Source organism: Heptranchias perlo, chromosome 9 (assembly GCF_035084215.1).
Source record: "Heptranchias perlo isolate sHepPer1 chromosome 9, sHepPer1.hap1, whole genome shotgun sequence".
NCBI lineage: Eukaryota > Metazoa > Chordata > Chondrichthyes > Hexanchiformes > Hexanchidae > Heptranchias > Heptranchias perlo.
In genome coordinates this window covers 56,918,313-56,931,532 of record NC_090333.1, presented here as the reverse complement: position 1 = coordinate 56,931,532, position 13,220 = coordinate 56,918,313, and the positions used below count along the sequence as shown (strand labels likewise).

Below are 13,220 nucleotides of genomic sequence, written 5' to 3'. Positions count from 1 at the left end.
ACAAATAGCACCTGAACTCTCCAGATAGGTACCCCAGCCTTGTAAATCTCTCCTAGCTGGATGTACAATTTAGTTTTACACTGCCAACAAGGGCAATGGAATCCATCCCGCCAGTGAGGTGAGAGTGCTTATGACAAACAGAAGCATCAAGCGTTTTTGCTATAACATGGTACAGTGCCACGTAACTGATGTTAGATGGTTACTTTTTTCTTGCAGTGTATTATCTGGAGTCAGCAGGTGTGTGTATATTTTTATTTTTAAAAAAAACAATACACATGCCAAAATGGCAGAATAGAGATCCTTCATTACAGTTTGTGACATTCATACAATATGAATATGGGCTTATTTTACATGTTCATTTTAATGAATCAGTGACTTTTCATGGTTAAAGATAGAACATTGAGAGAGATTACTCACTGCATAGGTAACAACCATACTCCAAATGCTTGTCAGCAGGCTGAAATATCAGTACAGCAAGCAGATCTTTCTTCTCTCCAGCCTGCAATTGTGTTCCAAGTATTAACAAAATACCCTGGTAACGGTCATGTTTCACAGCAATCAAAGCCCCAGGACAGACTTTTAAAATAAGATGTCTATTCAGTGTCTATTACTCATACATTTATTTCTAACATAAATTCTAACAAAACATTTCATAAAATCCCTTTTGTGGACATTTGCATCCTTTAGTTAACGGATATCTCAAAAATACTGTGTGCCCATTTTAAATACATCTTTGGATTAACACAACTATAGGATAAAATGCAATTTACATCTGCTTTGTGCTTCTTCCCTGAACAAATGGGAGCATGTGCTGATCTTCAAAACACTGCGCCCCTTCTGAATAATGTGCATCTCAAATCGTAAATAGTAATTGCAGAACATTGTAGGCGTTGAGGGATACAAGAATAGCAAGCGCTTTTGAGTGCACCAGGCAAAATTCTGGAGGAAAAGGATGTCAGCATAGTAATAAGGATTCACCTGGCACAAATACTGGACCTGTATCAATTTGGAATATGACATAGGTTGCTGTCTCTCAAACGGTTTCTTTTGACAAGGGATACCAAATAAATAAATTCTGAATATGAATTTTTGGGGAGGAAAGCAGTTACCAACATGATGTGCCAAATTATGGTCTTGGGCAACTCTCCTGACTTTCCCCCTCCCTATTCAATCTGAAGCAACTCGATACAGTGAGTGACAAGTACGAACCTGTATCTCACTACTTTGTGGCACCACATGTCAGCACAAAGAATGCTTTACCAGAAGTAGTTATTAGAGTTATAGGTACCAGCCCTGAACCCATTAATCACCCCCTTGCAGTTAAAAATTGAGCACTTCACAGAGCAAGTTATAGTCCTGTACAGCCTGTGAACACATGCAGTCCGTGAGCCTCGGGCAGGAGAAGCCATACATCAGTCTGTAAATGCACTTCCTCCAAGGAATGACCAGTATATACAGAAAGAAAAACGTTTGGCACAGGAACAGTCACTTTTCAATGCAGAATCAGAATGAACTGTGCAAGTACATTAAAAGACAAAACTGTAATGGGAGTATATGGCAATCACAGTAAAAATTTAAGCAGCAGCCCCCTCCAGCTCCACCCCGTTGCCTTTGATGTAAAGTCTATTCAGTACACAGCCAACTACCAGGAAGAGCAAACGGTTCAGATAGGAAGTACTACCCTGTCCTTATAAAATATATATATATTTTTTTTTAATCCCTTTTCATATGGAAATGGTTTGCTGGACAGCCACATTTGGCCAAGGAGGGCAAACCAGGGCTACTGCTTTTTCCACAATACTGCCAAGGACTACTTGGACTGGCTAACAGTAAACAAGACACACCTCAGTGAGTTGGCTTATCAGCTGCCTTTCTTCTTCTCCTCCCCCATCTCCTTCCAAGTCAAGATAGAAAGTCCTGTAGTGTAGCACCCCGTGTAGTTCCAGGCCCAGAACTCAAAACTTATCACCAGTGATAGGCACCGGTCACAGTGCTCAGGAATAACAACTTTTTGGGATTGTTAGAGGAACATCCCCCAAAACATGACTATGTGATGGAATTACATTTAATGTTTTTCCCCCAATGATTACTTTTATTAAAAAAGTAACCTCCTTTAAAGGGCCTTAAAATCCAAATCTTTTCCTCAACTATACAATATGTGGTGCTATATACACTTGCAGCCTCCTAAATACTACGCTGGTGAGTAAATTAACTTTCTTTGGAGGGGTGGGTGAACAGATAGTTTAAATTTATCATGCATTTCAGTTTTTAGGCTTCCAATCCAAGATTTCAAACAGTAGAAAAAAAATCCAGAAAAAGTAATACCATAAAATGTATATTAAATGTCACTTGTGATAAGCAGCCACCCTCACTGCATGTCACAGCAGTAGAGACTACACATCACTTCACTAGCTGTCTAATCTCAAATGAAATAGTTAAAGGAAACTGTTGACTTATTACATACAGTAACATTTCCATAGTTAATGGATTCATAATTAAAATCCAATGTTCAAAACACTACCATCTTAATTTCACCACTAAGATTCAGTTTTGCCTCTTGGAGACAGCGATTTTGACAGGTAACAGTCCAGGACATTAGGAGAACAGGACAGGGGTGGATGTGTTCTTTTCTTATTCAATAGGAGAGAGATAAATTTGACAAAATTAAGAAGGTCGGCCAGGACTTTGGAATTCTGAACACTACCACTTTAATAATGGATCCATTATATCTCAAAATGAAGTTTGCTGTTGGTAACTTTATTTTCCCTTAATTTTACATGAAGTTCAACTATTACTGTCCCAAAATGAATAAGCTAGGTCAAGAGCGGTCAGTGCAGAATCACAGCATTATGTTGAGCACTCTGGGCAGAACACTCAAGAGCATATTCAATCCTATGATATTAAAAAGATATTTTGCTTATCTGACTGGTGGTTGACATCACAAGCAGTTGTCAACCATGCAGAACAGCATCACTGACAGTAACAATGTGTTTCTCAACCATTCTTGTTAGAATATCAAAGTGAATCTAACTCAGATGCTGGCCCATGGAGATCAGGAGTATCTGGCTTTGATTCCCAGTGTTATGAGTTAGGTCATCTCAAATAGAATTACAATGGGGGTATTGCAATTGGCCTCAGCACCCCTGGGGTAGGGAGGAGAAACAATGGTCCGGATTCTCACATGTAGGCTCAAGTGTCAAGAATGGCGATGTGGATGAGGTACCAGAAGGTGATCGAAATCCATGGAACCATACCCAACACAAGTCAGTGTCTTCAGGAGAAAGGGGGAGCATATAAAACATGCACCTGAAGTAAAAAGATGCAAGACAAAGAACCACACATTGTTCAACACTGGAATATTCCATTTGTTTCATTCCTGATACATTTATTAGGCTGTATCAGGAGTGAAACAAATGGCTCTATTTTTACTCCCTTTAAACCATACACCATTGCTTAATCCAGGCTTCTGTGACTGGTGCTTTGGAGCCGTCTGCTGGAAGGTGGACCAGATCAAAAGCAGCCCAATCAATTTCTTCCTTTCTGTGGGAAATTCCTGGCTTTTACTTTATCCAAAACTGTCTGACCAAGATAAGGAACTCACCTGGTAGGAATCTGCCTCGTATCACCTTTGTGGCAACATATGCATTACAGCACGAAGCTGAGAAATTATCTTCCATTTAACAATATAAATTTAAATAAAGAAGGAACAATAAAAATGATATACACTTGCAAAATTTTCTCCAGGGTGGGGGAGAAAGAGAGGAGAGAAATAAAGTTCCAAAACTCCCTTCTCTCCCATCAGTCTTTTGTTTCTAGCATTCTTCCCACCCATGAATGCAGAAGATGGCTGCTTAATACAGTATGTGTGGTACTAAATTGATATTTTTTCTGTGATTAATGGTTCTAAGAGAACATCCAGCTCTAAGGCCAAAACCTAAGAGAGTAGGAAGCAGGCACTATCTGGTGTAAGAGAAACATTCATTTGGTTTATGAAAGGTGCTGCCGTGATCAAACGGAAACATCCCCAGATTTCTGTAAAGACAGGGACTATAGGTTGCATCCATTACGAGTGCAAGCGGCAGGTCCAGGACCGCGGCTTCAACAAGTCCAAGAACGAAGGCTGCAAAGAACAAATACATTTTTGTTTTCAAAATAACACTCAAAATTAAGAGAGAATAAATACAGTCTTAACAGCAAGAGAGATCTTAGTAAAACACAACCATACTGTGGCTGGGTCCTCCAACCACTTCGGTATAAACTTCTGCCCTGCGACTAAAAATTTCTGATTTTCCTACAGATTGTACCATTTGGATGTTTCCTTTCTCTCCCTGTGAAACCAGTCTGGTCAAACGAAAGGCAGCTTTGGTCACAACCCCATCCCATTACTACCACAATCTTCCAATCCTCCTTAGATAAGGGAACGGAACTGGAGGGCTGCAGGATTGCAAATATTACACCTCTGTTCAAAAGAGGGGCAAGAGATAAACCCAGCAATTACAGGCTAGTCAGCCTAAATGTCAGTGGTGGGGAAATTGAGACAATAACCCAGGACAAAATTAATTGACACTTGGAAAAGTATGGGCTAATAAATGAAAGTCAGCATGGATTTGATAAAGGAAAATCGTATTTAATTAACTTGACTGAGTTCTTTGATGAGTAATGGAGAGGGTTGATTAAGGCAATACGGTTGATGTGTATATGGACTTTCAAAAGGCAGTTGATAAAGTACCACATAATCGACTTGTTAGCAAAATTAAAGTCCATGGGATTAAAGGGACAGTGGCAGCGTGGATACAAAATTAGCTAAGGGACAGAAAGCAGAAAGTGGTAGTTAACGGTTGTTTTTCAGACTGGAGGGAAGTGCACAGTGGTACACCCCAGGGGTCAGTTTTAGGACCACTGCTCTTTTTGATCTATATTAATGACCTGGACTTGGGTATAGAGGGTATAATTTGCAGATGAGACGAAACTCAAATGTAGTAAACAATGTCAAGGATAGCAACAGACTTCAGGAAGACATAGGCAGATGAAATGGGCAGACACACAGCAAATGAAATTTAACACAGAAGTGTGAAGTGATGCATTTTGATACGAAAAATGAGAGGCAATATAAACTAAATGGTACAATTTTAAAAGGGATGCAGGAACAGAGACCTGGGGGTACACATACACAAATTTTTGAAGGTGGCAGGACAAGTTGAGAAGGCTGTTAAAAAGCAAATGGGATCCTGGGCTTTATAAATAGAGGCATAGAGTACAAAAGCAAGGAAGTTATGATAAACATTTATAAAACACTGGCTAGGCCTCAGCTGGAGAATTATGTTTAATTCTGGGCACCACACTTTAGGAAGGACGTCAAGGCCTTAGGCTGCAGAAGAGATTTACTAGAATGGTACCAGGGATGAGGGACTTCAGTTATGTGGAGAGACTGGAGGAGCTGGGGTTGTTCTCCTTAAAGCAGAGAAGGTTAAGGGGAGATTTAATAGGTGTTCAAAATCACGAATGGTTTCGATTGAACGGAAAGAAATTTACTGGGCTATGGGGAAAGAGCAGGGGAAATGGGACTAATTGGATAGCTCTTTCTAAGAGCCGGCACAGGCACAATGGGCCTAATGGCCTCCTTCTGTGCTGTATCCACTATGATAATCTTTAGTATTCTTACAAGACAGACAGTCACACACCTATACAATTACTAGAATAAACTCTGCATTCATTTTCACATATGGACTTACATTAGGAAGGGGACAGTGCTGCTGGGCATACCACTCTTGTGAATAAAGACACACCAACATGCCCTGACCCAGAAACAGTGATGTCCACATCACCACGTTCCAGACGGGACCTTTCCGGCGATCATGCAGTACAAAATTGAATGCCACTAATAAGGGGGAAAAAGTTAATTAGCTCTTGGAAGAAGTTTTCAGTATCAAAATAGTCAGTAGCTATCTAGTGCATTCAATACCAGGGTCCCCTTCTACATAGAAAACATTCATAAGACTGCAAAAGGGGATTTTCCAACCAATCAATACTGTTCTGACATCTTCCACTGGAAGATTCAAGAGCACACTGAAAGGGATGAATGGCAAGGGTGCAAAATGTTTTTTTAAAAATTGGATATAATAGATTGATCTTCCAATTGTTATTACAAAGCAACCAAACAGCACATCAAACCACATGATAAGCATCTTCAGGATGGTCATGACCCTACTACAAAGTCGTCACTGACCTATTGTAATGTTAATAACATAACGTTAATAAAACTTCAGCTTAAACAAATAGGGATACTATGATTTAGTTGGAAGTCAAAGGTGAGCTGAATTAAGGTAGGAAGCTTAATGCTTCCCCAATAACCCAGTGAGTCAGTGTACCACCCAGTGCGGAACTGAGCCATACAGATCAAGAAGGTGGCAAATTTCATCTGCATCTGTGCTGGGTAGGGGTGCTGCAATTGGCCTCTGAACACACCAACAGGTTTTCTCGTCCCTGCTGGTATCAAACGAACAGTGGAGGGAATTCCAGATTTGTGGACATTGAGAGAACAGGGAGTAAATGCAGAAATTTAAAAATGCTAAGAGTCCACAAAATACTGTACTATATCTTACAATATGCTTGAATAACTGTACCCATTGACAATGATCAGTACTTAATATGGCTGAACAGTAGACCTAGAAGTCAAAATAGAAAAATACTTACTCCCAAAGCACATGAACAGACAGAAGAGGACTGGATAGAAGAACCCAAAACAAACTGCCAACACATACTCATGAACTACAGCAGACACCGTGAAGACAGACAACATAGCAGCAGCTCTAAACCGGTGGGTGAATAACTGTAAATAGATAAAAGTTGAACAGAGTTATGTCAGGCATTTGAAAAAAATTACAAATTTTACATTAGTTATAAATACAGTAATGGTATCTACAAAATCATTTCAAGAGGTACTTCAGGCTCCCTCTATTCTGCCGAATGGGACCCCAGAATAGCACTCCCTAGACCTCAACCCTTCAACCAAGAACTTACATTAAAAGGAAATTCCAATACAGCCCCAGTGTTTTGCCAAGTGGAATCGAGCATTAGAGATTAATCTCAGCAGACCAAATGAACCTGAATTCACTCCACTTTCTCATGTGAATCCAACTGATTGCGTGCCAGCTGGAAATAGATCCTTACCCAGAGAAAGTCCTTGTAAGCATAATAGTACAGCCAGTCATGGACCACTACATTCCAGGTCCGGTAATAGTTTGCAAATGATGTGGAATTCCACCAGTCCTGAATAGAAATGGGAGAGCAAATTTAGATTGACAATCTGAAAGAGAATTCTATTCTTGTTGGTCTTTATTAAAGTAGAATTGCCACATTCTCCTAAATGTTGCCAAGTAACATAGACATACCTCTTATGTATAAATCTATCATGAGTTACAATTTAATCGTCTATTGGTAGGAAACAACTTGGGAACAAACATTTTGTACAGAATTCCCCCAATGCAACATGAAGTCTGCTCCAGATGGAAATGATCCACTTTCATCCATCTCCTGATTTACACTACCTCCCCCTCCTTTTGCTGACCTGTTCCCAACAGCATCACTACCATCCCTTATGGCCTCTTATTGTCTTATCCCATGTGGGGGGACAAAAGGTCAGAAGCTTGCATCTTGCCATTGTGTTTGATATTGATTATACAAAGCTCATCATTTTCTGGCCTTATTTCCCCTTCGCAGGAAGCCTAAGGCAAGCTGCTGTCAGTATTCTTGAGCCAGCCTGTGGAAAATGCACTAGAGTGATGAGAGTTGATTTGGCCTCCGTTATTTCTTATTCCTTATTCCTCAGAGAAATAACTGGCCCTTATTCAGCTTTATGATAATGGCACGGCCAAAATAAAAATCTCACTTCGGGAATTGTGGGCACTTGCATGTATTTGGATTAAAATACAGGCAGTACCAACAGCCATTGCAGCATACTCTAGCTTACAGGCAAATGAACTGAATTCTGAAATCCTGATTTGTAGTTGAAAAATCCGTGCACGTCAACCTAGGTTCAAATCATGAAATAGCAAATATCTTCAAAGCTGAACACTAGACAGACACATTAAATATTATAATGTAGCATAACATGACTCATCTATTGTAGCTCAATGCTACTGTGCACTGGGTAATGCTAACAAGGAGCCAAAGGAGGCAATGAATTCTCCATTCAAGAGACAGGTGACACTAAAAGAACCACTCAAAATACCACACCATGATGCTCCTTTGGAGGGATTGATGAAATCAGGTACAACAGATGGAAATGGCAGCAGGACTCCAAACTATATTTCTTGGAATAAAAAGTCAGTATGATAGGTTACCTTGTAGAACATCCTGTCAGCAAACTGCAGCATTTCAGCAAAGGCATTGAGCCAGCAGTGCAGGAATGCAAAGAAAGCCAGGAACAACACCAACACACCTGAAACGCAAACCAGAACACAGCTTTAGGATGCTCCCAGAATCAGTGTTCTGCAATAATTTGAAAAATTCTTCACTTTGACAACCCTGACCCTCCTCGCTCTCTGTCTCTTGCCATTTCCTATCACAACTCTTCCCCATCAATACCAATCCTTGAACTTCTCAAGCTGCCGAGAGGAGAGACATACAAAGACCTGTCAGTAAGGCATCTCAGGCATACAATGCAGGAGTAAAGAAAAAACAGCCTTTCCATTGGGCAAATACCTCAACCAATCCAAAAAAAACATCACTGTATGTAAGGACCTGCACCTGATACATTCTGCAATGTAATATAGGTAAAGCCTCTGCTTGGCTTCACCCTCTACAAACATAGCTAAAAATAACTCAAAAGGAGATAATGATGTAAACTCACACGCAAGCACTCTACAGAGGAAATTAAATACTCTAAACTGGATATTGGTGCCACCTTAATCAGCCCTGTAATTAGGTTAATTTGACAGTTATACTACCAGATAGGAGGCTGTTTTACACTGCTAATTTGGCAATGAGTTTAGCCAGCATCATATTATCATGTTCTCCTCTACATTTGAAAGGCTTGTATTGTTTGTGTGGTCCAAACACACTATATCAGTCTCTTAAGTCACTAATTTATTTTGATTAAGAATTATGGGCACGTGGCATTATTCAGAACGAGCACTTCCTGTGTTATATTTGACATTTCCACTTTCCGTGCACAAGGATGATCCATACCTGGCAAGATGGAGTTGAAGATGCAAAGAACTAGGACTTTCAAACTGAACGGCTCCCGGCTGATATTTCGGAACAATGGAATACAGAGCCGCACAAAAATATAGTAGGCATAAAACAGACAGCCCAGAACCTGAAAGAAATTACAAAAATGTAGCACTGGTCAGGAACAGGAAATTTTTCCACAGCACAATCCATTTTCACATCAGTACGAGGACCATCTGGATCGCAAACATGCCAACGGCAGGTTTAAATCAAGGTCACATTGTAAAATTCATTTAAAAGACGACAGATTTGCACATATAGAGCCTAGTCACATCTCTCAGATGCATCACCAAGCTCCACACAATGAATTGTTTTGGAATACAAAGAGTTCAGGTAGACAAAAACGGCAGTGGATCTTGCGGTGCATGACCGAGCTAACAGCACCGAGACAAATGGCACGTTGAACTTTTTTTGGCAGTAATGGTTGAGGAAGGAACATTGGCCAGGGCATGGGGATAACACCCTGCTCTTTGTTGAATAGTGCCACAGCATCTTCAACATCCACCAGAACCACCAAACCATGCACATTGGGCTTCGATTAATGTCTCATCCAAATGGCACCATCTTTGATAAGGTAGCATTCCCTCAGTTCTGTATTAAAATGTCAGCTTACATTATGAATTCAAAATCCTGGTATGAGGCTTCTAACCAGAGCAACAATGCTACCATCTAATGCAAGTCCAAACCTACAGGATAACATTTATTTCAGCTGACTGTAAAGGAAATACATCTCAGTAGCAAAGTCAGGAATACTTTTAAATGGGTTGGGGCAATGAATACTCCATTTCCCCTTGGTCCCAGTCAAAGGCATCAAGTAAACAAAAACTGCCCTTAGCATGACAGTGGTATGGTCACACCATTAATGTACTGTCATATGTAAAACCTTAGGATAGTAATGAAAACTATTCTTCCCTGCCCCTTTACCTTTTGCTGAATGGTCTTTAGTCACAATTGATGACAGTGGAACTCCCCCCGCTCCACCCATTGCCTGTCTTTGGATTATCCACAATTTTCTTGGAACATGGCTTTGCATGAAAGCTTTGTTCTGTGCCTCACCGCACAACCCAAAAACACCAATCTCCTCCTGCCTGAAATAAATCATCACTGAAGCCCCGCAAAAGATTCAATTCAGTTGATATTATTTGTACTGTGTTTGTTTTCATTCACGTGCCATGGGGATTTACTCTATATGGGCAAAACTGAGATCAGAGGCTCAAATACCTGCCAATTTTCAATAGCCATCAGATGGCCCCCCTCATTGTGGTGGATCACTGAGGTTCCACGAATTAGGGAAATGTCACTGAGTTAGTCAGAAATGACCGGTTTTAAGAAACTTTACCTGAGCAAATTTTGTAGCAACATAGCTCCATCTAATTGTAGGATTCCTGTACCAAAAAAAAAGAGAACTTTCAGCACACATGGTAATCAATTAATGCGGTTTCTTCTTTGAAATTCAAAATTGCTGCTCAACTTAAAAAGGAGTACAGTTTTTTAAAATCAAAAAATCCTACACATACCTTCTGAGGTAATTATTTTAAAACTGATCTAGAAACCAGTTTGGGGGCAGCACCCCCACATCCAAGCTGGTCCCAGCTTCCTCCATATTGGCAACAGGCTAGGAACAGTGACTGTGCCCTGTATTATATTGAGTCTATGTAACAGATGAGGACAGGATTGGGCTTTGCTATAACAAGGACAACACAAACAAATAATAATAAAAAAGGGCAATTGCACACTAAATGCCTGGTGTCTGGAAACCTTTAAGCAAGAACCTAATACCCTAATTTTAAGTAATACACTTCTACAGGGTTTTTTTAATAAAAAAAAGGAACAAAATAAGAAAGGGAATCCAGAACAAGAGGACATAATCTTAAAATTAGAGCTTGGCCAGTTAGGAGTGAAATCAGGAAGCACTTTTCACACAAAAATCTGGAACTTATTCCCTCAAAAGGCTGTGGATGCTGGGTCAATTCAAAATTTCAAGTCTGAAATCAATAAGGGTATCAAGGTATATGAAGCAAAGGCAGGTAACTGAAGTTAAGGTACAGTTCAGCCATGATCTAACTTAATGGCAGGACAGGTTTGACCAGCTGAAAGGTCTACTCCTGTTCCTAAATAAAATACAGCTATAAATAGTTAAGCAGATTACACATCACACCGTTCAGTCACCATTTATTAGATCAAAAATATTAGCTATTACTTATTAGATCAGCTTTCAGAAAATGGTCTGACTGTGCTTACCTGGGATAGTTGTCTCGATAGATTAGAGTAGGAGCAAAAAGAAAGTAGAGATACTGGGAGAACTGTGGTATCTGCTGAATGCCACCTGATTCAAAAGATAAAACTTTTCAATTAAGCATCCAACAGTAAGAAAGCAGCCCATTCAAATGCAATTTTCCTGCAGCAGAATACCAATATAGTAAATAAACCTCAAGACAATGCTGCACAGCAAAGTCACCAGGATTTCAGTAATGCCTAATATTGGGTATCACTGCTCAGATGTGAATAGGTACAAGGCATATTAGGCATTTGTTTGTTTCCTTTACAGTTATTACTTTACTTTCCTTGTTCTTGCTCACTTCAGTTTCCCATTATTCTATCTATTTCACACCAAGGCTGCAGGTTGCAAGAGAGTCAGTTTCATGCTACTTGAGTGTTTCGTCATACTCCAACAGTAAAAAAGGCTATATAGTGACTAGTGCTGCTTCACTTCAGCTAAGACTCCATGACTAAGAATTAGATCTTTTCTCAGCCTATAGCAATAATGCTGCATAAACATAATCAGGGACTTGATGGTTTGACTTATAGGGAGAGGTTAGATAGACTGGGACTTTTCTCCCTGGAGAGTAGGAGGTTAAGGGGTGATCTTATAGAAGTCTATAAAATAATGAGGGGCATAGATAAGGTAGATAGTCAAAATCTTTTCCCAAAGGTAGAGGAGTCTATAACGAGGGGACATAGATTTAAGGTGAGAGGGGAGAGATACAAAAGGGTCCAGAGGGGCAATTTTTTCACTCAAAGGGTGGTGAGTGTCTGGAACGAGCTGCCAGAGGCAGTAGTAGAGGCGGGTACAATTTTGTCTTTTAAAAAGCATTTGGACAGTTACATGGGTAAGATGGGTATAGAGGGATATGGGCCAAGTGCAGGCAATTGGGACTAGCTTAGTGGTATAAACTGGGCGACATGGACATGTTGGGCCGAAGGGCCTGTTTCCATGTTGTAACTTCTATGATTCTATATGATTCTATGTTCAATGCAGACCTGTAAATTTGGTCCATCATGCAGAATGAGCAAACAATTAACCATAAAGAGTTTGTCCCCACAATCGTCCAGAGTGAGTTCTGAACTTCACCCACATCAACATATAAAGCAGAAGTTCTCAAACTGAGGAGTGCAACGAAGACACTAGCTGTAACTAATGGGTAGTGAGTGCAATACATATTTCCTCCATTGGTGGCGCTGTAGTACTCCCCTCAACTCTCAGGCTGATTCCCAATTCCGTTCTCAGTGAAACGCAGGCATCCCCTTCAAACAGTTCCAGCTTACAGGTATTTTCAATACTCCTCAGTTTATAGCTATTTAGTTCAGCTAAAACAAAAAGTTGTTCGCCTTCTGATTTGTACCTCTGCAGCATAAATTTACTTTTTGAAATGTTCACAAGCCCTCGGGTGCCCACTGCCATTGAGGCATAAATAGAGCAAGTCTGTGCCACCGCCTCCTCCCACCTCACCCCCGAATCTGCTTCAAAAATCTGTTTAAAAGGTTCTTTACCCTGAGTTCTGCTGCACTGTGGCGTGTCTGCTTTTTTGACCCTGTACTGAAGTCCTCATGAGCCTTTGTGTTTGCTGATATTTAGAGGGAATAGATAAATAGCTAGCCTTTATAAACTTGTCTCTGCCTCAAAAATTATTTTATTGTGCAGTGCTTTGACCTTTCTGGAAAGTTTATTTTTCCCTGCTTGGATTTTGTGTTGCTGCTTACTTGGCGCC

General features: G+C 40.2%; 1 protein-coding gene across 1 annotated transcript in view; it reads right to left on the bottom strand.

The window, feature by feature from the left end:
* Positions 1–237: 237 nt before the first annotated feature.
* soat1 (sterol O-acyltransferase 1) overlaps positions 238–13,220 on the bottom strand; it is a 52,842-nt gene continuing 39,859 nt past the window's right edge. The window contains exons 9-16 of the mRNA XM_067990515.1: positions 11,473–11,557; positions 10,571–10,616; positions 9,190–9,319; positions 8,343–8,440; positions 7,171–7,269; positions 6,694–6,829; positions 5,733–5,878; positions 238–4,120 (exon numbers count right to left, since the gene is read on the bottom strand). Of these exons, the coding sequence (XP_067846616.1) occupies positions 4,064–4,120; positions 5,733–5,878; positions 6,694–6,829; positions 7,171–7,269; positions 8,343–8,440; positions 9,190–9,319; positions 10,571–10,616; positions 11,473–11,557 (797 nt within the window). The 3' untranslated portion in view covers positions 238–4,063. The remainder of the gene's footprint in view (positions 4,121–5,732; positions 5,879–6,693; positions 6,830–7,170; positions 7,270–8,342; positions 8,441–9,189; positions 9,320–10,570; positions 10,617–11,472; positions 11,558–13,220) is intronic.